Source organism: Netta rufina, assembly GCF_964035555.1.
Source record: "Netta rufina genome assembly, chromosome: 5".
Classification (NCBI taxonomy): Eukaryota; Metazoa; Chordata; class Aves; order Anseriformes; family Anatidae; genus Netta; species Netta rufina.
The window spans coordinates 31,386,570-31,414,403 of NC_140128.1; the positions used below are offsets into that span (position 1 = coordinate 31,386,570).

The 27,834-nt window shown below is 37.8% G+C and overlaps 1 protein-coding gene across 1 annotated transcript; it reads left to right on the forward strand.

Annotated features, from left to right (window-relative positions):
- Window positions 1-3,669: 3,669 nt before the first annotated feature.
- Window positions 3,670-27,748, forward strand: PLA2G4F (phospholipase A2 group IVF; the record flags this gene model as incomplete). The annotated part of the gene is made up of 21 exons (XM_084287903.1): window positions 3,670-3,748; window positions 4,472-4,584; window positions 6,317-6,389; window positions 8,427-8,563; window positions 9,922-10,050; window positions 11,494-11,534; window positions 12,110-12,152; window positions 13,449-13,515; window positions 13,809-13,978; window positions 14,928-15,041; window positions 15,490-15,527; window positions 16,430-16,565; window positions 17,251-17,387; window positions 18,490-18,712; window positions 19,271-19,385; window positions 20,606-20,743; window positions 22,726-22,833; window positions 23,622-23,816; window positions 24,123-24,289; window positions 24,839-25,025; window positions 26,363-27,748. 21 exons carry the CDS (start codon window positions 3,670-3,672, stop codon window positions 26,590-26,592), a joined length of 2,640 nt encoding a protein of 879 aa, XP_084144029.1. The 3' UTR covers window positions 26,593-27,748.
- Window positions 27,749-27,834: the final 86 nt, after the last annotated feature.

Consider the following 27,834-nt stretch of genomic DNA (forward strand, 5'->3'; position numbering starts at 1 on the left):
TATACAGGCTCTGAGGAAGAGTCTTTGTGACAGACAATTGAACATATGGGTATGCTGTTACTTCTGTAGAAACCAACCTGTGGGGAACAAAAAAAACAAATAAAAATTGATACTGTCCTTTGGAATCTTCATCTCTTCTGACTTTTCAGCTCTCCTCTCAGTGCTGTTAATGGAAGCAAAAGGGGTTGCTTGCATTATTCATGCACATTTTAAGTACTATATAGTATGGTTAGCAATGGTTTGAATTGTTCATAATTGCTGACAGAAAAATAACTGAATGAAATATAGACAGACATCTACTTTACCACTGTGGGGATACTAATCCTAGCAGGAATAAAGTTAGCAGGTATGAGGCTGTATTTCTCATGTCATGTTTTGATGCCATTTTCTTTGCTTGTTTTCTTATTTGGATAGGAAATGACAGAAGCAAGCAACTCTTCTTCTGATATTAAGTTGGCTGTCAACAGTATATCTAGATAGATAAAACTGTACACAAACATTGTTTGTGCATGATATGTGACTCTGAAACTGTTCTTATGTATATATTTTAAAGAGCTTTCAGTTCTTGAGAGAGAAATTCAAGAGAAATTGTATAAACATACAGTCCCTGTACTGAGATTTCATTGGAAGAGGGCAGAGAACTTCAGGAAAAGGCAGGTAAGACTGGTTTAAATGCATCAGGCAGTCACCAGATAAAATAGAGGTTTTGAGTACTGCTTGTAATATTCTGTTTAGAATGTGTGATTTCTCCATATTAGCTTACTATGTGAGGCAGCCTCAGTTTTCCTGTAATTTGCATTCATGAGCTATACTAGTTAAATCATGCTTATGGTTCTGTAATTTTTCTATTATAACTGAATAGGGTTCTCCTTCACTTTAAGTGCAATGATATGGAGAAATGCAAAGAAATTGCTTTTTCAGCTGTGTTTAGCATACCATTTAATGCAACTGCTGGCTGTTTTGCAATGGTACTGTACTCACTTTCTGCCTGTGCGTTGACTGTAAGTCTGTGAATTCGCTGACTAGTACTGACTTGTTTGTGCTATGAATACCAGCACCAATGCTTTATTAATTTTCTTAAATTCTAAGCTAGTGAATGACAGTAATGACAGGAAATGATTAATTAATGAGACCTTACTGAGAATGTGTCACGTTATCACATTTGTCTGTGCTGGTGACATGCCACATTACTGGCTTTCATATGTTTGCTACCACTTTCTAACTGTTGAAACAGTTGTTTGATGCTTCAGTTCATACTCTTCAGTAAAAACCTGCAGGTGAGACAGCTATCAGCAGCTGTTAACAAGCATCACTTCAAGCAAACAATTTCCTTTGCTACTGAGATATTTCTTAAAGTACATAGAATCATGGCCTTATCGATTGTACAAGTTTTCAGGAACATTTGACGGAAGAATCAAGACAATACTACATGGAAAGGGGAAGAATAAAGGATGGATTTATGCAGACAGCTCACATAGTGCAAGGCTAGATGTGGTGCTGGATTTTTTTTCGTTCTGAGTCCTAACAGGACAAATGATAGTGTCTCAGTTCAGCCCTCCCTGAAGCTTCTCTGAACGTCTGCAGTCGATGAGAAATACAGCTTTTCCTCAGGCTTGCAAGACGGGAATTTATTTCTATTTAAAAATATTCTTTTACGGTGTGCTGAAATCTGGAAAGGTTTTGAAACAGTCAAAGTCCTAAATCAGGTCAAAGAAAATCTGGACTGGTAGTTGTGAGGTTGTGGCTTAATCACAGCAGTACTTCCTCCTACTCAGAGCTTCCCTGTCCAGTGCTGCTTTGCTGGTATCTTGCACCAGCATTTGAAAAACCTGCCAGTGAGGCTTTGAACTGGGTTGTTTGGCAAGTGCAGGCCACACCTCTGCTTCTCACAGTTGGAACGAAACCTGCTCATGTGCAAAACTTCAGACCAAGCCTGTAGTAAGCAGCTCTTCACAGCCAGATATCTAGGGACTCTTCTGCGTTTTTTGTCAGGTTTTCTACTGAGACAAAAGGCCATATTTTTTTCCATGTTCTGTGAGGTGCTGCGGGGCCTGGTTCCACACAGAGTGCTGCCTTTTCTGGCAGCTGTACTTTTCCAAAGAAAGGAGAGAAGAGAGACTGGATTTTATCACTGGCGGGTAAGACCAATTGTGTTGTCTTTGAGACAGCATTCCTTAGCTGATCTGTTTGGCAATGACTTCCTGTTAGTGCACATATGTAAAAAACAGTGCTGTGCTTCTTCAGTGATTCAGAATTTCAGTGAATCAAAAAATTTACCACTGGATGAAAATTTTGGATAATGACAATGCTAATGTAGATTTGAGTTTTTTACTAAAGTTGGGTTCTGTGTGAAACAATGCAGAGCAGGTCTCTGTTTCCTTGGGTTCTGGGAAACACAATTAAGCTGATACTTTTTTGGAGGAAACTCCAGCATATCAGGCTTCTCAGTAGTAGAGACGGAATTGTGCTTACATGTTTTCTTGTAGAATTTTCTTGTAAAATATCCTTGATTGACACTCCCTTTCTTTTTTTCCTGTCCGCCTTATCCCATTGGGCTTTATAGTTACTTAGTCTGCTTTAGAGTATTACTTTAACCACCCATTCATAATGCAGTACAGCCACATTTGATAAGCGGTTCCAATGTGTTTGTCCTTCAGCTGCTTTATAATTAGTCCATTGTACAAGGTGGTATGCCCAATAACCTCAATTTTGAATTGTACTTAGCTGTTTGAGAAAGAGCCTTTGCCTTTGTCTGGAAGATTTGATCTGTCATCTGATTACCTGCTTCCCTTACCATAAATCTGGAAGTTAAAATTGAGGTGGCCATTAAATATCAGAGGATGGCTTACTGCCACGTTGGTCTACTGTTTGCTTTGTGATACAAATGATTGTTGCTGACTTGAGTGGTGTTTTTTTTTAATGTTGTTCGCTACTTAGCAAGTCAGGGTAGGAGAGGCTAATATTAGCCTGCTGTGATTTTCATTAACCAGTTAATCAAAGGATGTGATGCTTTCACTCAAGTACTCCTTACATAAATCAATACATTAAAAAAATAGACACTACTTAAAAAGCAAGGTTGTGTTGCCTGGTAGGGAGAAGTTTTGTATTGACTTTTTAATAGCAAGTAATCAAGGGAAGGGAAGCATATCAGTCTTTGGTGTTGGTGGCGAATTGAGTATGACCTAATCTATTTTAATAAATTTTCCAAAGTTTAGCCTGTTTCACGATTCTGAAAGCAATGTAAGCTTAGAGTGAGCCCAGTGTTTGCCACTACTGTTGTGATACTGAGCTGTTTGCACTACTCATTATCACCTGACTGGTTATAAAACTTTTCTTCCAGTAGACTGTAGTTCAGGGTCTAAGTCTTTTTTCCCAACAGTGGGTGAACGCTTCTGAGCAAAGAAGGAAAATGCAAAGAGTACCTGAGAAAGATAGGAATTTGCTTTTGGGTTTAATAGCAAACTTGTCAAGATGCTGTGGCTGAAATTAGGAGGAGGGGATTTGTAGGCAGCGTTTTCACTTGGAAGCAAGAACAAGGTGGGGGGGCGTTCTCCCTTGATAAAGTTGATTCTTCTTACTGAGCTACCCCTTTGCCTGCTAGCAGTAAACCTATGGTTTAGCAGCTGCATTTTTATTTACTATTGTAAACATTTCTCTAATGAAACTGGCATGCCTATGGTGTGTCGTCTGTGTCCACTGCGAGATGTGGAGAGGATTCCAGGACTTAAATTCCACTGTATAAAGGCAGGTATTCTGGGATATATGAGTGAAGACTACTGGATCCTGGACCTGGGATAACCTGTTTTACAGTCCCTCGCTGCTACATCAGCACCTTCAGTTTAGATTAAAGGTACAGACAGTTGTTAGCAGGGCTGAGGGTGTGAGAATTCAGTCTTGTACCCTCACGTAAGGGTTTCATGTTTTTTGTTTCAGACAGTGTTTCTCCTGAGCTCTGGAAAAGGGGTGGTTCTGAAGAATCATTAAACTGCAAATTAGAAATTTGTTGCTTGCATCTATCATCATGTACATTGGTACATTGTTATGTACACTGGTGTAGACAGAACTGTAGTTATTTGTCATAAATTTCCCACACACATTTCTTGCCTGCCTCTTCCCAGATGTGTTCAGATAGAGCACATCTTATACTCAGGCTTCATTACTCTGTAAGCTCATTTTGTAGTATGTTACAACCCTGGCTAAAATATAATTACAAGAGGCAGAAGGTGAGGTTCTGGCATATTGATAACGCAGCCTTGGGAGCACAGGAAGATCTCTCTTGCACTATATGCCCTTAAATTATGATCTAGGAGTGGGAAATGTATCCTCAGCTATGTAATGACTGGCTTAAAATCAACGGGTGCTGGAGACCTTTGGAAGGAACTTTTGAACATGTGACTGTGTTGACAGATGGTGTGCAGTAAAAGAGCAATGTGCTTATCTTTCTGGTATTCTGTGCTTCCTCTGCTGTTAGTGGCTGAATTCAAGGTGATAGCTACATTAGTGAAGATTGCTTTGGCAGCAGTGACAGTATGGTCATGTAGCTTCACTTTTCAACAACCTGAAGAATTGTATCACCTTCAGGAGGTTGGTGAGAATAAATTATGCAATCCTTAATTTCTTTCTGTAGTCCCTTCCTCAGTTTGAGGAGGTAGAAAGAAGGGCAGACTTTGCATGAGAAACTACTCTGTGATTGAAAAGAAATACAGGTGATCAGGAAATGTTTAAAAACAAGTAAAAAGCATCTGAAGAGCAGAGCTCAGGATGAAATTAGAAGTGAAGGCACGTCTTGCTGCCAGAAACAAATGGGGGAAGGAGTATGTTGAATGCTGCGTTGATGTTGCAAATAAAAGCTCTTTAGTAATAATATAATTGGAGTTTATTTGCTCCAATTTTATTTGGCAGTTCAGTATGAAGTATCTTAGGCTATGCATGTAAATTTTACCCTTGGTGCTCACAGTAGATGGCACTCCATACAAAGACGTTCAGTGTACTAGTTATGTCCTGGTTTTTAGTCTGCTGTTCAAACCCTGTTTTTCAAAAGCTACCAAATATCTTAGGGTGATAAGAAATGAGGAAAACTCCACAAGTATGTGACTGCACAGTAGAATTCCATTTATTAGATAGGGGATATTCAAGAACATTTTGACAGTTAACGGTTCATTGTTTAGGGTCTCAAAAAAATGAGAATAACTAGAGATATGAAGGGACAACCTTTTGATATAACACGTAGCACTCTGCAGCATTTTGTTGTAAGCAAAGATCCTGTTGAATTCAGTTGTCAATGAATGCTTAGCGTACCTGAAATTAAACTGTGGTCTCAAGTCCACAGTGTAGAAAATGATGAATATAGAGCTAATGACCACTTCTGGAAAGTACTTTTGGGATGGGATTTAATAGAAGGGTTTGTAGCTGGTCATTATTTTGTCCTGGTTTGTCTCGTAACTTAGGAATAGGAGGCAGAATCCCATTCTGTTCACAAGATTTACATTATAGCTTTTCTCCAGTTTGCACCAAATCCCTTCAAATGATATCCTCATGTCGTCCCCTGCCACTCACGCTTTTCTTCTTTATGATTGTCTAGAATTTAGTCAGGTTTATATTCCCCTCATATCTGGGCAGTTAGACACTACTTTCCAAAAATAGCCTTGCAGAAGTTTTCAAGAACAAGAATTGCATTTTGATCTATACTGGTAGCATGCACTATTTAGAATACTGATATGAATAACAGTTCAGAATGAATAAGAATTTCAGGTTTTTCTTTTGTTGCTTGTAGTGCCATGAAGTATGTTTCTATAAGAAAGTGTAATTTTTTCCCCTCATTGTAAACAGCATGTGCTTTCTACATCTTCAGACAATAAGCTAATTAATTCAGCTCTTAAGGTTCTTCCCACATCTGCTATTGCTCAAGTATGCATATGCCCTTAGCAAGTGCTCTGAAGAAACCAGGCAAGTCATAATTCAGATTATTTGAGGAGCTTCAGTTTCTTTTTATCCTTCATCAGGAATGAGCTAATGAAGCAATTAAAATTATCTATAATTACAGGAAACCCTAAATCAGGGGCTTACTTTCTGAAGTCTGTGAGGAGTTACCCTAAGAATCATTCATTGCCTTGCTGAAAGGGAATTGAGTTTACTTCTAGCCTCCTTTAGACTTCCTCCAGGAAACTAAAAATACTGTGTATATTCCCAAATGGAGTCATAAATAGTTTATTTTGTTCTGGCTGGTCTGGTCCTTCTCTCTGGTTTGATATTAGTGTGGTTACAGAACAGGTATTGCTGTTGAGTTGCATGCTGAGCCTTGTTCCTGTCTTTTCAGTGGGAGAAGCACCCTTACTACAACCTAACTGTAAAAGTCCTCCGAGCCAGAAACATCAAGGGTACAGATCTGCGTAAGTATTTAGTAAAGGTATTAAGAAAACAGATACTTTATTCATAGGTCATCTGTAACACAGGTTGTATTGTGATGTGAACTTCTTACTTACATGTAGTGTATTGCTTTTACATCTGCACAATGTTTTTTCTTGTAAGGCATTATATATACATACACACACACACACATATATATGTATATGTATGTATGTATATGTACATTTTAAAGGTGTAATGTGTGGCCAAGCTACAGGTTAACTTTGCAGAACAAGATAAGGTGAGTCCTAGTACCATTTCATTCATTTCATTTCCTTGCTCCTTTTCATGATGACCCATTGTGGCCTGTTTGGTAGTCCTCTGTCTGAATTCAGCACTCAGGTTATGGGAAGGTTCACCCTTCCAGGTGCAGGACTTCAGTAACTGCAAGTACCAATTTTCAGTTAAATTCTAGCTTCCAGATGTTTTTCTCAATTAGTTACAGTATCATTTTCTTTCATGTTTCTGCTTGTTTTGTTTACATTGTTGAAATATTTTAAGGGGTAGGTGACTGGCTGATTCCAAGACAATCTTTTTTTTGTTTGTTTTTTAACCTATTTCTGGTTTTGATAGCATGGTATATATTACCTTCCTCTTATGTATCTGCGTTGAGTGAAGCTTTCAGGGCTGTTTTGGGGTATTTGGATCTTTGAAGGAATCAAGTCATGAATATAGTTAATACAGTAAGGTGGTCTGCTTGACTTAGGCTTGTTTTTGATATCCACCATCAGACCACTGTAATGCTAAATGATTGTCCAGGGAACAGAAAAACTGCTGAAATGCTGAGGGCTTGAAAATATATACTGTGACAAGAGAGTTAAGGCCTTTCTGTTCAACTCTAGTTCCATACTTGCATTATTAAAGAGGCCTTCACTGGAAGAAGGAAGGATGCTTAAGACAGATTCAGTTATTTTCAGGGAATGGGAATAGAGAATATTCATCTCCTGGCCAAACAAGACGAGATTATAGCAGTGGTGGATGTTGGAGAGATGGAGCTACTGACGAAAGTCTAGTCAAGGGCCACTAAGACTACTAATGGATTGGAACACCTCTCTCATGAGCAAAGGCTGAGAGAGCTGGGACTACTTAACCTAGAGAAGAGAAGATTTGCAAATTTTGTTGTGTACAAATATCTGAAAGTAGAGTGTTAAGAAAATGGAGCAAGGCTCTTTTCAATGGTGTTCAGTTACAAGACGAGGCAATGAGCAGAAACGAGCACAGTGTTCCATCTGAACATAACAAGAATTGTATTTATTTTTACTGAAGGTGATTGAAGACCGGCACAGGTTGCCCAAAGAGGCTTTGAAGTCTCTATCCTTGGGGATATTAAAAACTTGACTGGAGTCTGTCCTAGGCAACCTTCTCTATAGGACCCTGCTTGAGCAGGGGGATAGACAAGATGACCTCAGGAGGTTCCTTCCAACCTCAACCATTCTGTGATTCTGTGAAAGGATGTATTATGTGAGAGAGGCTAGACCAACAATGTGGTCTGGCAGCAGCTGTGTGTAGCTCAGAAAATGAAATAGCAGTACAGGAGACTAGTTAGTTCCTTTTCTATTATAGCTGTGTTCCTTGATACAGTACTGCTACTTGATTCTTTGTGTGGAAAGCAAAATGTTAGAAATGAATTTATATTTCTTGGGGTAAGTTCAGGGCAAATTAATGGAAGGAAGTTCATAATAGTTCATGTTGAATTAACAAGATTGTGACAGCAAGGAAACGGTTTTTTCTTGGCCCTGGTATCAGCAGTCCTGTTCTGAAATATCTTCCTTATTTTGAATAGTAGTCCCTTTCATGAAGGGTTTTGTGGTTTGGATGAACCAGAAAGAAGAAACATCGACACCTAATGTTCAATTTGCTGCTGTTAAAAGATGTGTACTTCATTAAAGACATTTGCTCTACAAATTTGCTCTTAATTTTGCACATTTTTTTATGATGCAATACGATTTAGTGAGGAGCTCATGGGGAAGAATGTGTTTGATTAAAGTAGTTGTAATATATCTCTGCACTCTCTGCTCCAGTGTCAAAAGCAGACTGCTATGTGGAAATGAAACTGCCCACTGCATCTCCAATGGTCTACCGAACTCAGGTTGTTGACAATTGTGATAACCCAGAGTGGAATGAAACCTTCCAGTACCGAATCCATAGTGCTGTCAAGGTAAGGAACGCCCTTTGTGGAGCTGGTTGGACTGTCTGCATTTGTGTGTTGGCTTGCTTTTGACGCTTCATTCAAAACCAAGGGATCTTTATCCTCAAAAGTAGTGGCATGTGTAAGGTGGTGATCTTCTTCAGTGGTACCAGAAGCTGTAGCATGTCTAGTGATAACCACAGCTGTTTATAGGTGCACCATCTTTTGCAAATTACAGCTAGAATTTACTGTAAATGTCCTTGTGATGCAACTCAAGAAAGGGAAGTTAGGCACTATCAAATAAATGAAATTTTTGATCATGCATGTTAGTATTTGATGGTTGCTTCTACTTTCACATTGTAGCTGTTCCTTTCTTCTATCTCTGCCTTACACTGCATATTGTCTAGGATTCCAAGCATTTAAGGGAAGGTAATGGGAACTAAACTACAAATCACTCTGTCGCTTAGCCAGGTGTCTTATCTGTCCCTTCAGCCACATCTAGCCATTAGTTCCAAAAATTAAGGAAAGCTAAATTGAAACTCTTAATAGATCCTCCTAGCAGGACCTAATGAAACATGATAAAAAAATTTTATCATACTATGAGCGTTCATTCTCAAAGTGATCTAATGGTAGAGGGAAGGAAAAAGTATTTTTGAAAGATTATTTTTAGCATGGAACCGTTGCTTTGCATAACATCCTAGGCTTTGGAATAAGGTTCATTAACAAGAAATTATCCCTCTCACTTGGAGTGCCTTTCTGTAGTGGTTGGTGATGAAGGTGGAATGCTAATAGACTTAGAAAAATTGTAAGAAAATTGCAAACTAAACTTTTGAGTGTGTGATCTTTTTCTTCCCCTGCAGGCTTATGAAGCTGCAGTCTGGTTGCTGCTGTGAGGCTAAACCAGCACAAGTTTAAGTTCAGCCTTGTTTTGCTGAAAACTAGTTTTTTCAAGGCTGGTTTTTGTTGTTGTCATATGTAGTTTGTTGCTTCTGTTTCAGTTAATTTCTGCTAATCTTAACTGTTGAGACAATGCTGAACAAGAAGTGATAGGTCCCTGCAATATCCTGGACTGAGTCATGCTGAAAGAGTGGATATTGCTGTTCATTCTTCAGGCAAATCTGTGGCAACCTGGTGGAGAGAACTACAACCCCCGCCTCCATTCTGCTGTGACCTCTCTCTAGCTGGGAAGCTCAGAAAAAGCTTTAGCTAAACACAGTCAAATAGAAGCTTTGTGCTTAACTATGCGTAAGTCCTGCTGAATGTAGTGAATTCCCTTCAGGGATGGGAAAGGGCAGCAGTACTGATTAATGCATAAAATGCCTGTTCACAGCTGCTGAGGTTCATGGAAGTGCTTCTGTCTTCACCTAAGAATGTTTGTTTGGTTTTAGAACATTTTGGAAATGACACTCTATGACGAGGATGTCCTAGTCAGCGATGAGCTCACTTCCATCGTCTTCGATGTAGGAGGCATGAAGCCAGGTCAGCCCCTGCTGCGCACTTTCAAGTTGAACCCCGAGGTTAGTCCGCAGCTCCTTTCCCGGAGCTCTGAATAGCTGCAGCTCATGTTACAGAAATCAAGCAGTACATGCTTGTTCCATGCATCTGAGTGTTGTAGAGGCCACAAGGGGAAAATGTAGCAACAGATGGTGTTTAGGGACTTACTGTTATCTGAGATGTTTCTAAAATAACAAGTGATTTTTTTTTGTGTTCCACAGTCTTTGGGATGTCCAGCTAAACAAAACTTTGGGGTGACTTCTGTCTTTCAGAAGATGTTGAAACGTTTTTGAAGAGGATTTTTGTTTTTAACAGGCAAGAAAGGTGTAAACTGGGCTTAAAATGAAAGGCATTTGTTGTCAGCTGTTTTGTGGATTGCAGACTATCTTATTTATTTGATCATCATCAGTTTGCAATGAATAAATTTACTGCTGCAAAGGTTACTTCTGTATTTAATAAGTCAAAAGCTTAAGAACAGCTTATTTTTTGCTGAGCTATGTTCAGTTACATTCAACTTCTACTTTGTGAGGGTGACGTTGGTGCCTATGAGCTGCTGTCAGTCCCTAGGCACTTATTTATGGCCTTGCAACAAGATGACTTTAGTTACGTAAAATAAGCTATGTCACCAATCTGATCTCTTTTGTAATTGCCTCAAACACATTGCTACAATAGGCCTGGAGTACAGGTGAGCTAATGATGTGTTTTCTTGAGAAATCTGGCTTCAGTGCCGACGGTATGGTCAGAAGCAGATTAACTGGTATGTAGTTAGCAGGGAGGTTTTCGTCAGTGTCACATGCCCTCTAAATGATTTGTGATCACAGAAGGAGACTTAGTAACTTGCTTGTTCCCACTACGTTATCCTATCTGCTGAATGCTTAAAAAGTGGTCTTGATCAGTAACTATGGAACTGGAAGCTGTAACTTCAGTGAAAGAAAATAGCCCAAGCTGGCTTCTACTTAGTTATTTTAAAAGCTGAACTGGGTCAATCATTTACTGTATGCTATGGCAGGGGGAAAGATGGCTGGGTCGAAGTCTATACATGACAAAATAAAGGCAGCAATGAGCTAGGAGTGTAATCTGTTGAAATAATAAGTGGGAGGAAACACCAAGTCTCCTGTAGAAGCTGTTTTCAGAGGCAGCACTGCAGTGGTGTTTGAGCTGGAAGAGTGTTTATTCAAAAGCAGGGTAATGGATCGGAGAGCCAAGTCTGACTTGTGGGCACTTGTCTCATCAAACATAGATGTGTCTGGTCATATAGAAAATGCCTGGGAGAACAGGAATGTTTAAAGTGCAGCAACAAAAAAGGCTGCATTTTAAGCATTCTAAAGCTTGGCTTGAGTTTTTGTAAAAGCAACAGAAGTAGTTGTTATCATTTTTAACAGGAGAAAAACTTAATCTCATGGAAAAGATTGTTATAATCATACTCACGTTCAAGGGTCACCTCTGACCAACTTTTATTTTTAAAGGATAATGAAGAGCTGGATGTAGAGTTCTGCTTGGAGAAATGGTGAGTTTTACCTGAGGAGCTAAGTGAATTTGTGCTCTAGGGAGATGTTGTGCTAGTTGCTTTTTTCTGAGCAGTGACAGTCTTGTTCATGAGGAGGCTAATGTGTTACGCTTTTCTATGGTGCATAAGTTGGTCACCAGTGGCTGATGGCAAGTGTCCTTAAAGTGCCAACCACCAAAACTTGGGGGTACCGAAGAGGGAATAAAAGTTTGATTTTTATGGGAATGGCAACACTGCAAAGGAAGTTACTTCAACATATTTTGCATAAGCTAAATTAGTTAAGAGTGGAAAGCTTTACACACATAAAGTATACAGGTTATCTGTATGACAGTCTATCTAATCTCAGCTTTTCTTTATGTTATCAAAATAATGACATGTTTATAGTGGTGGAGGAATTTTTCCTTCAGTAATTTTTTTCTGTTATTCTGTCAAGGGAAATAGTGTCAGTCTAGTCAGTATATCCGTTGCAATGAGGACCTTCCTCTCCTGCCTCTTATCAGAGAGCTAGTTTGTGAGTAGGATGACACAAAAATTAAAACTAAAACTCATTTGCATTAAACCTTTTCCTTTCACAGCTCAGATACCCCTACAGAGGTATTGACCAATGGAGTACTTGTGGTGAGTACACTGAAGTCAGTTATGTGTATTGGGGTTTACCCCTGAACATAGGTGTTTAATAGTTAGAGGACAAGAATTGTTTAAGATTCAACTTCTGGATCCAAATAACTCATATTCTTGCCAGCACTTGCCTCTGCTTTTAAATTTGCTGTTTTAAAAAAAATCCTCAGGTTTTTGAAACTTGATACGAACTACTGGGAAGGCTGATTTTTTTCCAGTATACCTGTTTAAAATATGTAAACAAAAAACTCTTAAGAAGGCTGGTGAGTCCTGAGGACCATCCTGTGTTTTCTACCCTAGATGCTGTTTGGATGTAATCTTCTTCCTTATCTTAACATTCATTATTTCTAGGATTTTCTCATTGCCATTATTAAGTAGATCATAATTCTAGAGGTATTTGTCTATTTCTTGGGGGATCAGGATTTTTTTTTTCCAAAAAGTACATTATACATTAAAAATCTTTTTTTTTTTTTTTTTTTTTTTTCATTCCAAAGAAAAGGGGCTGAGATGCCAATTTCTAATAGGGGAAAGAAGGGAGGGAAAGAGTTGTCTCATTGTTGAAATGCAGATTAAAACTTTGCATTTCAACAATGAGAGAACTACTTCACTCCATTTTTCAGGAAAAAATTGATGGCTTGTAATGGCTCACTTCTGCAGATTATTTCACAGTATAGAGCCCCTTGTGTTCATATTTCCCTCAGCAAATCTGTCTTAAGTTCAAGCAGTAGATACGTTTACTATCTTTGAGAGTAGTTATGGTTAATTAAATTTTGTATCCTCTGTCCTAGAAGGGAAGGTGAAGATTGTTTGGTGTGAGACACTGTTTCATGAGGACATGGATAATCCAAAACAGAAAGTCATGGTAGAATTTATGAAGTGGTTTCTAGGATCTGAACAGATTCTGTATAGGTACTCACATGTCCATTAAAAACAAACAAAAACCAAAACAAACAAAAAACAAACAAAAACCCAAACATAATTAGAAGAAAGAAAGAAGAGGAAAAAAAGTAAACTTGTAAATATGCGGTACAGGTTGAAAAAAAAAAAAACTGGAATAGGAGAAGTAGTTTTCATTCTGAAACAAGACGAAATAATCCCTTCTTGCTAAAACAAAGCTTGCTCTTTATGGATTATATTGATCATTCAAATAATGTTTTTTTTTTGTTTTTTGTTTTTTTTTTTTTTTTTGAAACATTGTAGCTGTAAGCCTGATCCGTACCATAGTAGGTGGATTAAGCTTCAACAAAAAAAATGATCTCAAATTTCATAACCAGAACTTGTTTCTTCTTTTCATAGGTTCATCCTTGTTTGTCTCTGCAAGGGACTGTCAACAAAGAAGAAAAAATAAAAGAGAAACAGCAAGGTATGTCTGCCTGCAGTGTCTACTTCACAGCATGTTTATTCCGTGGGAGAGAGGGGAGACCCCTCACTGTCTATCAAGTGTATTCTTATATGTTGACTACAAAACTGACTTTGTTAGTTAATTTAGTATTAAAAATAAAGGCAAAATAATATTGGGTCACTTCCATTGGGTGCCCCATGAAAGAGACTTGAGAGTCTTTACTTGTGTTTTCATATTTTCAGCTACATTTAACAAAAGTATTTGATTTTCAGCAAATGGATTCTGCAGTCTAAACGTCTTATTCTAATATACAGGTAGCTGTGCGGTCAAGCTTTCTGTTCCAGGGGCGTATCAGAAGCAGCTGCATATTCCTTGGAGACCAGATAATGAGAAGGATTATGGAACCTCCTTTGTTTTTCATGTGGACAAAGAAATGCATCCAGAACTGCAAGTGGAGCTGGAGCAAACCATATCTATCCTACAGGTAAGCAGCTGTCCTGGCTGCTACAAAGGTTATAAACACTTTTGAGTAAATCCACCCTGAAAACAGTGTCTTTGGTCTATAAAAAGCCTTTAAACATAAACTGAATGGCCTTAGTTTGATCATAAGAAGGCAGACAATGTCTTCAGATGTCCAGGGATATCAGTTTTGGATATATTGTTCAGGTATGCATGGATCTCAAAAACTTGCACTGAAAGCAAGTTTCTTCTTGGTACTTGTGGTGCTGAAAGGGTCATTCATTATTAAGGTTAGTTGTCACTTCCAGATATACCTTTCAGACACAAGAATCAGAGTTAACTCTTTAATGTTGTACCTGGTCAAATCAGAATTTTCTAGGCTAGAATTCTGTCTTCAACTGATGTATTTTCTGTTTCTGCATTAAGAATCGATGGCCAGGCTTAGGTTGATCTTTATTATCACTTGTTATGGATTCATTTTTCTCTATTTCAAATCCTGCTTTGAAGACTATACAAGTTCCCTTGTGGGTTTTCTGACACGTATCACTACAACAATTCAGGGGAAAAATCCTATATTTGGAGATAAAGGTTTTTGTGTATGGCAGACAGCTGTATTAGAAAAATATAATAATAAAAAAAAAAAACAAAAACAGCTGTTTCAGTGACAGAAATAATCCCAGCAAAGATCTGTCAAGCAGAGAGCAGGACAGGCAGGTCTCAGAAAGCCTTAGACTGCTTTGGAAAAGGGTTACTTGTAATGATCAGCTTAGCTTAGGGATATGGTTTAGTGGGGACTGTTAGCATTAGGTCAGAAGTTGGACTCGATGATCCTGAGGTCTCTTCCAACCTAGAAATTCTGTGATTCTGTGATTGCCAGGATTGTTTGCTATTTTGTTTTATTGTTGTTTGTTTATGACAGTCATATCATTAACATTTTTACTGAAGCACTCAAACAACATTTTATTTTTTATTAGGATGGGATGAACCCTGATATTGAAAAGCATACTACAGTTCTGGGACGGGGGACAGTACCAGTTAATTCCCTTCCTGTTGGACAAAAAGTTGATAGAGTTGTTTCTCTGGGAGAGGTAATGTCAATTATTGCACCTATTTTAACATGCTTTGAATACCCCCCACCAGTTTTAGGCATTTGGAAAGTTAAACTGCATGTGATTCTTAGGAGTGCTGTTTTCTTGTAGATCTAGAATGAATACTCAGTGCAGCTTTTCTAAAAATGTTTTCATGGCTGGCAAAGGTAAGAAACAAAAATATCTGAGGAGGAGAGAAGCAAGAAGCTTGCAGAAGAAATAAATGTTCTGTCTGCTCTCTGATTTTGTTTAGTCGCTGTAAATAAACTATTTCAGATTACTAAAAATGTTTGAAATAGGTTGAAGAGAAAGGTGTTCCACAGAGGTAGTTTTGTGAATGAGTGTTGTTCTAGTTAGTATCTTGTGACCATGTTGATGTAATAACCTGTATTTAGTAGTGCCACCTATGCAGTTGCTATCAATTGCAAGATTTTTTCTGTGTTCACAGGGACAAAGTTTGGATATAAGTTTGAAAGCTGAAGAGAGGTGAGTGGGAACCTCAAAGATCTCTAAAATGAGGAAAGGCCTTAATTCTCATAGGGAGCTGAGTGATTATCCCTGCTGCTCTGGGAAAGTCTGCTGTCTCAATCAAACTCTTGGGACAGATAAAAGAGAAAACCTTGATTATTTTTCTTTTCACATATGTGATTATTCTCTTTCAAGACACTATCTCTTGGATTGGTGTCAATCCTGCTGAAATCTGAACAACATTTTCTGTTTTCCTAACACTTAAACATATGAAGTGTGGGAAGCTGATGGTGTAAATATTAAGTAGTTTTGATAGATGCAGATAGTTCCCAGAATATGCACGGTGCTGTACTGACAAATAGGGAAGGACAGCTTGATGTGTGAAGAGCTTGAATGGGGGAATGGTGCAAGAAAGGAGTGTTAAGGAAATAATAATACACAAAATTGAGAAGTTGTCTTATGAGTTGGTAGGGTAATTAGGTATATAGTCATTAACTGAAGATCCTCCTCCCCTTTCAAAAACTCATATAGCAAGTTTGTTTTCCTGTTGTACCCTCCTGACACTGTTTTAAAAAATCACTTTCCCCTCATTTTCCATCCGTGTCAATGCAGTGTTCTCAATTGCTCCTCGTACAATTTTCTTTCAACCACTGAGAGTCTTTTCTTCCTGTCTGTGAAATTCCTGAAGCTTAACCTGAATGGCTGCCTGACACAAATTTTGTATTTAGACATAGAGAGAAAAACTACAGGGAGATGTTTCATTTTTAATTCCGAATGCTCTTATTGCAAAACAGCTAGTAAATAGACATACACTTCAGACAGCAGTCTGAGTGGTAGCCATACAAAAAATGCTTTTCCCAGGAAATTACAAATTCTGCAGAACTTACTGTTTTTTGTGTATTCTTTGATTTCTTTTTCAGTACTTGGGATCTAGATATACGTCTGGGTTTTGACCTCTGTAAAGAGGAGAGAGAATTTGTGGACAAAAGGAAGAAATTAGTTTCTGAGGTGCTGAAGAAGACTCTTAATTTAAAGGAATCCCCTCGGAAAGATGAGGTATTGAGCACAGAGAAATTCATAAATGCTTTGTGCTTGGTTGATAATTAGTTAAGTATTGTAGGATTCTTTGCCTATAACCAACAGAATATGGTTCACATTTACCATGAGAGATCCCCGCAGCGTTTCATTACTGAAGTCTCACATCTTGTATTTCTAAAATTCTGAGGGATGTGTGTGATTTGCTATGTATTTCCTATATATTAGACTTTGAGCTCTGAATTGTGATGATGGGAGAGACAATTTTAGAATGGTTTAGTTGAAGTTCACCATAGAGAACCAGCTTCTAAATTGCTGATTTGGAGACAGTTATTTCTAGATATCCTGATATATTCCCCCATGATCTTCAGGTGCTGTTAGAAGAATCACCGCTCCTTTTTTCTCCTATTCTAACGTGCATGTTGTATGGCATGCAACTAAATGTGTGTTAATATACATAACAGTTTCAGTAAGTCACTGTCATGAAGATAACTGGTATTTTTGTGGTAAGCCATGTATTTTAATTACAGAACAGGGAAAAGGGTGCTGATGGAAATCAAACCTAAAATTAATTGAAATGTAAATGGAACGGATATATTATTTCCTGTGTAAGAATGAGACTTGAACAGGATTACTTCTGTGTAACTGTTGATTTACTGGCAATTCAAAAGTCTGTGATTGTCATTCCTGAGTTTGCTGGCTGCAGGTTCCAGTTGTAGCAGTACTGGGGTCTGGAGGTGGGATGAGAGCACTGACTTCATTCTATGGCAGCCTAGCTGGGCTTCAGCAGCTGGGCCTTCTGGATGCTGCAATATATCTGAGTGGGATTTCTGGCTCTACTTGGTAAGTTGTGTGCAGTGTTGACTTCAGAAACTTATAGTTGAATATGTTAGTATCGATGCAAAAAATAAGGCCAGAACTGTATTTTTGCCATTTACAGACAGAAAATGAAGTTAAATGTTTCATCAGATTTCGCCTGAGAGTTCTGATGGGAATCCTAAAGAGTCAAAGATTCATTATCGCTTGTAACTTATACAGCTATTGGCTAAATTTATAAATCTGCTGCTTTTGCAAGCATGGCAGCTAGTAGCAGAACTTAGTACATGAATAAAGCTGCTGTGGATTCCCTCAGAACCCTGACTTCAAAAACTTGCCCTATGTGCTTACTGTTGCCAAGAAGATAACCAGGGTGGTGCAACACTGGAAACATCTCTATGCAGACCACTAAGTCACTAACTTCTGCAATAGCATATGCAGCTGAGTGGCGGAATAGCACTGGATTTGGTAGTCTGGAGCAATGTGCTGAAGTGTCAGACATGGTTAGAATGTTTCAGTAGCTCAGTTTTTGGAGTGTGTGTTGAAATCCATCCTTCCTATAAGTACGTATTGTTTTCGTGAAATGATTTAACTGAGTTTTGAATCTTGACAATATAACCTTCCCTTCCATAGCTTTGTGCATTAACTTCTATTTGTATAACATTCTTAACTAACCTTTTGATTCAAAGTTAGACTTTCAAATAAATTTAGTCATCCTCTAACCAAGCATCCAAACTGTCTCATTTTAACCAGACCTGTGTTCTGATGAAGGCTATGGCCTTTATTACTGTGCAGTAGAACCCTTGCTGTCTGCTAGTCTCTCAGAGTCGTTATGGCCTGAAGTTAACTCATATTTATAAGTTAGCACGTGAGCTAATACATGATTTTTGTAACGTCCGTGAAAGATACATTAGGAATCAGGGAGAAGCTGTCATGGAGGTCTCAGGGTTCTCAGCATGTTTTAGAGCACAGAGATCAATTCTTATTGGCTCTTTACAATGTCTTATTTTTAGCTAGACTTCTCAAGCCATGAAGTAAATATTACTCACAGGAGTAACAATGTCTAGCTATAATTCATTGTTAACATAAAGGCCACTTTTACTGATGACATTAATGTAATCATTTTCAGGTGTTTATCGACATTGTATCAAGACCCTTACTGGTCACAGAAAGATCTTCAAGATGCAATTGACAGAGCTCAGGGTACTGTGTCCAGCAGCAAAGGAGGGGCATTTTCCCCAGAACGACTGAAATACTATTTCCAGGAGTTGAATTCAATGGAAAGTAGTGGACGGAAAGTTTCCTTCACAGATTTGTGGGGTCTTATTGTGGAGTATTTCCTACAACAGAAGGTAAAAGAGTTCATGTTAATTTTCCAGCTGGGACCTCAGCACACCCATATGTTGAATGTCAAGAAATTAATTAGTCTCTGCCTTTATCGGCTATTTGGGAATAGGCAGTGTTGTGGAATAAACATAGAGGGTTTTTGTTTCTCTCTGCCTCAGATATCCCAGCACCCCTCTTTACTAAAGAATTTTTAAATTTTATGTATTAGTGCTATAGAATAACTGAGTGTTTATTTGGAATAACTTGTTAAATTAATAGCTTTTGTATTGGGCAGGTTAAGCCTGAAAAAATGTTGATACTGGTTTTGCAAAACTGTATTACTGTGCAGTATTTGTTATGCTAATTGAAATCAGAGGGGTAAGTAGCATGTTAATAACACCTGATATTCTAATTATACAACTGCAGAAATCACGACAAAACTTAATTGTATGCATGGACTGAGGGAGGAAAGGGACTTTGAATTAGTAGCATTGTTAGTCAGATGGTAAGAAACAGCTTCAAATTACTGAAGTATGGGGACAGAATTTATGTTAATATGTTTCTCCTTCTTTGTTTTTAACCAGGAAGATCCATCAAAGCTGTCTGATCAGCAAGAAGCAGTGAAATGGGCCCAGAACCCATATCCCATCTATGCAGCTGTCAATGTGAGACCCAATATTAGTAGTGGTGACTTTGCAGGTGTGAACATGGCAGGTTTCTTTTGGTTTGCTAAAATCTATAAATTCCTTTCACCTACACAGTTCCAGTTGTCTTTTGTTGAAACTCACTATTCAGGTAATGAACAGCTGACAACAGATAACAGGGCTTAAAAGGCGATAGGGTTATGAATAACAGTGTGTTGTCATCCCAATTACAAATGTTTTCATTATGGCTATGAAGGAAGAGTATTAACTCAGCTGGCTACTCTGCATGTTTTGCAAGAAAATGCCTAAAATATTCAGGAGCTAAGAAGGAAGATTGTTGTAATACTTAAGTCTGTCTGCATTGGAAAACCGAAGTACTTGGTAATCGAGAGACCTACTTAATGTAGCTGGGATTTTTCTTTTATAATCTCACATATCTGATTTATGGAAAATTCAGGTAATATGATGGATTGGAAAACTTGCAGCATGTGTCATGAAAATAGTGGTATTTAACAGCCTGGGTTCTTGTTGGTTGTACAGTTGCAGAACAAAAAGGCCAGTCCTATTGCATGTCACTTGCAATTTTAAATACAAGGCAACAAGCAATCACAGAGTCAAACAGGAACACAAACCGTTGTGTCCATCATTGTACAACTATTATTTTTTTCCCTTTTTGTTGCTCTTCTTTTGTTCAGGAAGAGTGTGTGTGGGTGTATGTAAGGAAGATGAATTTTAAAGCAGAACTTAAAGGACAATGAATTTCATTTGCAAATATTTGTGGAAAGCTTTCAAGCATGAAGGGACATTTCAATAAGTAGACAACGAATTCTAACACAGTTGGTCAACTGAGATGTGAAGTCAGTATTGTAATATTTACTGATAGTAAACAGGATGAGGAAAATACAGGAAAATTGAAGTAGCTTCCCTTTGACATGATGAGAAAAGTTTAAAATAGAGGTGAAATGGGTAGGATATTTCTGCAGTAACAGTCAAAATGGAGCAAAAAAAGAATAAAATGTTTTTTTCTCCAAAAAGCCAGGAAGAAAAGAGATGGGATTGAGGTAGTGAAACCTGTACAGCAGTTGATATTAATGATGTGTGTGTAAGATGGAGGCTCCATGAAAAGAATGGCAAGGAAGTCCACAGTAATAGTGAAAGAAGTGGAGGGAGACTCCCTTATGCCCCACTTGTGTGAACAGAAATCAAATGAGTATTTTTTACCTACACTTACTTTGAGGTGAGTAAATCCTCACTAATCGGATGTCTTGTTCTTAGAATGGTGTGAGTTTACTCCCTATGAAGTTGGGTTTCGCAAATACGGAGCTTTTGTCCGAACAGAGGACTTCGACAGTGAGTTCTTCATGGGAAGACTCATCCAGAAACGTCCAGAGCCTAGAATTTGTTTTCTACAAGGTATGAGCTTACAGTAATAAATAGAAGGGGTAGATAGAAAGTCACATTGCTTTTAGGACTTACCAACTGAAACCTATGCTTTTTTGTCCCTTTCTAAAGAGTTCAAAAAGGGTAAAAATGTCAGATCTTTCTCTAAAGGTTTAGGTGCAGTTGTTACAGTATTATAGTCTGATACTCCTTAGTCTGCAGTCTTTTTGAAGACTAGCTTCCAGTGGTGTTACAAAAGCCCAGTGAATGTGTCTAGATTAATTCAGAAAATGAGGGCATATATTTTTGATATTACTGTTTGCAAAAAATTTAACGTTCAGCCAAGCTGTGTAGCATCACATTGCTTTTAGATATGGTCATATGTGTAGGAGGTCATGTTGCCTGTTACAGCATGTTGCTGCATTTACATAATTTCTTCCTTGTTGCTGAAGTTTCTTTGTTGTTGTTGTTGTTTTTTAATTTTTAAAATCATTTACCTTCTGTCAGCTTTATCTTCTGTGTTAGTAAAAGGTCTCTTAAGATCCCTCATATATTTTTCAGAACCTGAACAGAGAAAGAAGTATTTCGAGTGTCAGCTTAATGTACAGTGTTAAATGGAGATCAGACAGGTTGCTGAACAGGATGTGCATTTTAACTAGAGAACCTTTCCCTCAATTAAAATGAAATCCTTGTAGGAATAAATTACTGTACATCAAACTTACTGTAGAATTACTGTAGATCAAAATCCAGGGAAGGTCAGGGAAGACTATTGCTTCCTCAAAGTTAGAGTGAATTATCCTGCGCTTCAAAATATTTTTGCTTGGGATAGTGTTGTTCTTTTCCAAGGTTTATTGGTACTTACTGCCTTGTTTATTGGTACTCGCAAGTGTTGTGGTTGTGGTATTAGACATTTGTCTTCCTGTCTTCCTAAAACTAGTGCTTTGGTGTGCCTGAGTAACAGATTCAACCATGATGTACCCCTCATGAGTGTAGTGCATCAAGGAGATGAGGCAAAATTGGGTTAGGTGCTTGAGATGATGCTGTCAGTGAGTGTGGTTCTCTAGGTCTCAGTTTTAGGTGGTTTCTCCAATTTGCCTTAGTTGTTTATATCTGCTTATATCGTATGTTATTTATGTCTATTTTATATCTTATGTTTAAATCTTAATTGTTTATATCATATGATCATAGAGAGTCCTAATGGCCTTTACACTTAAGAGCTGCATCCTATTTGGAGCATTATCCTTGAAGGTGTATGCAGGCAGTGACAATCTACATACAAAGATGCTGTTTTATTAGAAACAGAGTCAGGAATGTGAAGACTATAAATTGTTTATAAAATTTTTTTCAGAGTAAAAGAACTAAAGCTAATGTACTGGAAGTATTTTCTTTCCATGATTTGGAACACAATGGTAGTTACTTAAAGCTGGAATTCTTCAGTTGGGTCAGAAGATCTTTAGGCCCTGCAAGAGCTCTTAAAGCTTTCTTAAAGAATAATAGAATCATACAACAGCTTGGGTTGGAAGGCATCATCTAGTTCCAACCCCTCTGCAACTGTGCTTGCTACGCAGCTGCTGCTTCATACAGGCATTTCTATGTACTTCTGAACTTCTTTGCCAACCACTATTGCTCAGAGTCTGCCCTGGATACCTCGCTAATCTTCTGTCTCAGTAGGTTTGTCTGCAAAGCTAGGCACTAAGTCTCTTCTAATTCCCTGTATCTTTCTACCCAGTCCACTCTTGATCATACCTGCCAAAAACTACTGCTTTAGCTCTTCCCATTCTCTTGCCATCTTTCTTTATCTCATAGAAGAGCTTCCCTCTCATAGAAGTTTCTTCATTAGATTATTGCATCTGAATTTGTCATGATTTACTCAAAGGTTTAAACTCAAACAACAAATACTAGAATAGTAGGGGTTGAGTGGCAACCTTCTCCATGATGGCAGCTGAGTAATAGGCCTTTTGGTTATACCAGAAAAAGCCTTTCAAGTATTAAATTATTCATTACTTCTTTTGCAGGAATGTGGGGCAGTGCCTTTGCTGCAAGCTTGGATGATATCTGCTTGAAAGTAGTTGGAACAGGATTGAGCTTTCTAGAGCCTTTCAAAGATGTTATCAAAGTTATAGGTAAGAACATTTGAAAATTTAAAGAATGTAGTGTGTGTAGTTTTCAAAGCTAGCATAAGGGATGGGTTTGGACAGATAGCTCTTGTGCTATATTACTCTATTACATACGTATCACTATTGCATACATAGTGAATAGAGTATAATATATATATATATTTTTTTAATATGACCTTGACTATAATTTTGGCTAGTTCTGGGGTTTCTCTTAAACACCTCTTGCAGTTCAGGGGTCCTTACCACAAGAAGAGAAGGGCAGAAACCCAACAGCTATGCAGGAGGTGAAGAATAAGTTTTCAGTTCCCTTCTTGGCCTATTTTTTTTTTTAATGTTGAATAATCTGGTTGAATGTTAGTATTCTTCATTTGTATGATGCCTCTCTAGTAGTGAAAAGGAAGTGTATTAAAGGCTGAGAGTTGCTTAGGTGCATGTTTATAACCTCATAGGGAATAGAGGTAGAAGAGATTTTTTCCTCTCTGCAGACCTATTTTTCACACTTGTGCTGCTGTAACTATAAATACTGTTGTTGTCTTGCTGTCACTTGCTACCAGGGGCTTCTTTGTGTGCATTTGAAATTAAAAGGAACAATGATTTGAATAATCCCTTTTAAATAGGGCAGGTAAATATCCAACCATATAAATGGCAGCTTATTTAAATTTCGTTACAATATTTTTTAATTAGAGGACGAAATCAGTGTTCAGACTAAACATTGCAGAAAAAAAGTCTGACTGAAATGATGAAGCTGGATGAGCATTGTCTATTTATTCTGCACCCTTTTGTGGTTTCTGTAGATGACTGTCGAAGATCTCATTTCCGAGATCCAACACGACTGAAGACTCGCTTGGTTATACCTGGGGGCCCCTTGTTGCAAATTTTCCAGGATTTCTTCAAGTCCCGGGTCACGTGTGGAGAGACATTCAACTTCATGCAGGGATTGTATCTCCATAAAGATTATGTTAATGTCAAGAAATTTGTGGTTTGGAAAGGTGAATGAACCTGTATGTATCTGGGATATAGGATAGTGTGTTAATGTTCAGTAACGTGCTATGTCCAGACTGATTTTATTCCATTGAAGTGAGGGAATTTAACTCTTCTTATGCCATAGCAAAAAGCTGATCTACTATTTGTCTTCCCTCATATGAGGCAAGCTCCTTATAGGGTGTTATAGGCCATTCTCAGCTCAATGTGTGGGTTGGAATGTCTTTTTCTCTTATAACCCCAGCACAGCCTTTTTGTTGCTTGTATCCAGAGGTGTGTAAAGAAGCATTATAGTTACTTGAAATGTCTTCCAGGCACTCATCTGGATGCGTTTCCTAACCAGTTGACCCCCATGGAAGAGAGCTTGTATTTAGTGGATGGTGGCTTTTCTATCAACTCTCCCTTTCCATTGGTACTTCAGCCAGAGAGAGATGTGGATGTTATTTTGTCGTTCAATTTCTCCTGGGAAGCTCCGTTTGAGGTGTGAGACATAGCTGAACTTTATTACATGAGGATAAGAGCACAGAATGATATCTACGATGGCAGCAGATCAGATGAGGAGATAGGAAGTGATAACTAATAAGATTTGTTTCAAAAGCCTAAGTATGTCATATTACCTAAAATGAGAATATTTGCTTAGCTCATAAGATCTTTGTTCCGTAATTCTATACTTCTAATGAAAAATTGGCTATTGGTGACTTTCTTCGTGCGAGCAAGTTGTCCTGTATACATGTATACTAGTGTTTATTTTTAAGTGCAGAAAAGTCAAGGTATAGATTTAGATATAAAACATAAAAAGGGTTTTAGATGCAAACTGTTGATGTTTAATAGTAGTGCTTAGCTCTACTCTTCTTTTTTCTGTATCATCAGCCAGAGAAATTGCTTCATCCAATCTGGAAGATGAATTTTTCTTTGTTTGTTTGGATTTTTTTGTTTTGATAGAATCTCACTTCTTCTGAGGATAGTAGTTAGGCAATCTTAGAGGTATGGCTGGTATTCTATCAAAATTACTTTTGTTCTTTGACAACAGGTTTTAGAGTTGGCTCAGAAATACTGTGAGGAGCGGGAGATTCCTTTTCCAAAAATCAAATTGAGTGATGAAGATGAAAAGAAGCCAAAAGAGTGCTACATGTTTGTGGATAACAATAATCCAAAGGCTCCCATTGTGCTCCATTTCCCATTAGTGAATGACACCTTCCGGAAATACAAAGCTCCAGGTAAGGGTTCAGTGTTCCTACTTTCACTCTCCTTAGTACTTACCTATAAATTATTAAACTGTTACATTAATTTAAGGTAGGATCAACTTCCACAATTTTTTTGGAAGGGAGAGTGAGAGAAGAGCCTGGCAATTAAAAAACAAAGCAAACAAACAAACAAACAAAAAAAAAACAGCAACAAAATGCAAACAATGAAACCATCTAAAGGGCAGAAAGAATCAAAATGGGTAATGTTTTTGCTTATTTCTAATCAGTCTGTCCTGATGTCTGATACTGTTACTTCTAATTACCCTACATACAGGAAAGCGCAATAAATCAGGTTCAATAATAAGTTTGTTTGTTTATTGGATATGAATGAGCCAATAGGTAGCAAAGTCTTGTGGACCAATCTGTATGTCAGATCATATAACAGTGCTAAATGTTCTGTGCCTTTGCAGCGTAAAGGTCAAGTTATTACGGAAAACAATCCCTGTTTCAGTTAATGTGATTAATATAGACCATAAGGTCTATCACTGTCAAGCAAGAGTGCTGGGATGAAGCGTAGAGCTATACTTTTAGGTAGAGACAGCCAAAATTCCATGCCGTATTTCTCCCTTACTGGGAGAGAGCAGCGTCCTGAGAAAAACTTTGGAATACATAGAGAAGAATATGCAGGACTGACCAGACAAGGGAAACATAAGTTGCCCTGTTAATGCTTTCTGTATTAATACAATGACAATTGCCAGGCTCTCAGTGCACGAAGATGAGGAGATTCAAATTAGTGGGCCTGACTATGGTTCAAGACTGCTCTTTCTGTAGTAACAAGAAGCAAAAGTGTTTTTAGCAAATGACTTTAACATTGAGCTTTCACTACTAGTGTTTAGATTTAAATGTTAGGGTGCTAAAAACCACTAGTTGCCATTTTAAACGTATTTTAAACAATTATACTAGCCTCTTGAGGTTAGTTCAACTCAGGGTGTTGGTATCTTTTATTATCTAGTTAATAGCACTTCCAGGAAGAATTGAGCAATTGGAAGCATGGCTATTATGGACACGCTAAACAATTTATCATAATGAAAATGCATTTTAATCCTGTGTTTTGGAGTCTAGTGGAAGTAGGAGAGGTAACAATGCTTTGTCTTCAGTTTCTGAGCACTTTGTGTCCTGAAGGAGCTGAAATGCCTGAGGAAGAGCTCTGGGGAAAGATTTGAGGTTCAACAGTTACCTGTGATATAGCCTCCTTGCAGAATCCAACTAAAATGAGTCTGCCACTGCTGAGTCATTTTAATAAATAAATAAATATATATATATAAAATATAAATATATATATATATATATTTTTTTTTTTCTTCTTGCAGGCGTTGAACGTGAGTCAGAGGATGAGAAATCCTTTGGTGACTTTGTCATTGAGACAAAAGATTCTCCTTACCGTACACTGAATTTCACCCTTGAGCCATATGATTTCCGCAGGTTAGTGGAAGTGAATCGCTACAATGTTCTGAACAACAAGGACACTCTCTTCAAAACCCTGAACTTGGCTCTGCAAAGGAGAAAGCGGAAGAATGTCATCAATACATCCAATACATGAGTACCTTCCATAATTGAGGATAAAGGCAGGCTGCAGTGTACCAAAGCCATGTGGTTCAAGCCTGAAAGCTGAAAACTGTTAGCAGGAAACTGTATTCTTGGGAAGGGAGTAATGCATGTGACATTGAAAATCTATTCAAGATATCAGATGGTCTTAGAAAAACCCAAGAGAGAGTTACATCGGTGTTGTACTGTTATATCAAACAGAAAAAATAGGGTTGTGTGTGAGTGTGGAAGAGAAGGAAATTATTTAGCCTGGTATCTCATCTAACGGCAGCTGATGACTAGAGAGATCTGTGCAAAGAGTGCTAGCATTTGGAGATTATCTCACAAACTCCACTGGTTCGTGGATAAGGGATCTCTGTCAAAGATGTGGGTAGTTATGAGGAAACATTGATTTCTTCCATATCTTTAACATTCTTGCTTTTTGAACCTCCATGAGGTTTTACCATTTACCTCATCTGGCATATAATTCAATGGATTGTAACCATGCATTGAGAGAGAAAATGTTCTTTTGCTTTCAACTTGCTACTGGCTATTGCCTGTATATTTGCAAGACCAAACAGTTGTTAGCTGTCTACCATTTTTGCTATTCGTGGCTTTTAAGATACCTGGTATTTCCTTCTTACCTGTCTCAGGAGTTAGTAATGGCCTTCAGTGTCCCAAAAGTTCAATCAGAGTAAATTATTTTGGTAAACTTTTTTTTTTTTTTGTGAGGAATTTTTTTTGAGGTAGTTTTTTTTTTTTTTTAATTTAAGAAATTTTTTAAATTTAAGAATTGAAGACAAACCATGTGATTGTGCTGCTTCTTCCTATAGTTTGATCATCACAAGATGATGAAATTTAAAAATAAATCAGTAAATGCTACAAGTTTCGTCTTTGTCTTTCGGTGTAAGAGGAAAGAAGACTCCTTGAAGGAATCTAAAATAAATCTTTTTTCTTTTTTTAACCTTGGGCTTGAAATTCAGAGCTTTGTTCAAGGAATTAATTTGTGTGTTTCCACGTTATAGGAACATTGATGTTCAAGGTAGGAAGACCTTATAAATGTTAAATAATAATGTCAGATGCTGCTATGCTGTGGTTTGGAATTTACCTCACTTTGCAGAAAGCTTGGAGGAAAGGACTGAATTTTGCAGTTGGAACATATCTAGCACAAAAGCAACACGAAGAATAATTGTTTGCTTTTGTGGCTTTTATATTGAACCGGATGTACTGATTCTGTATTTGAAAATTGGAGAGAGGA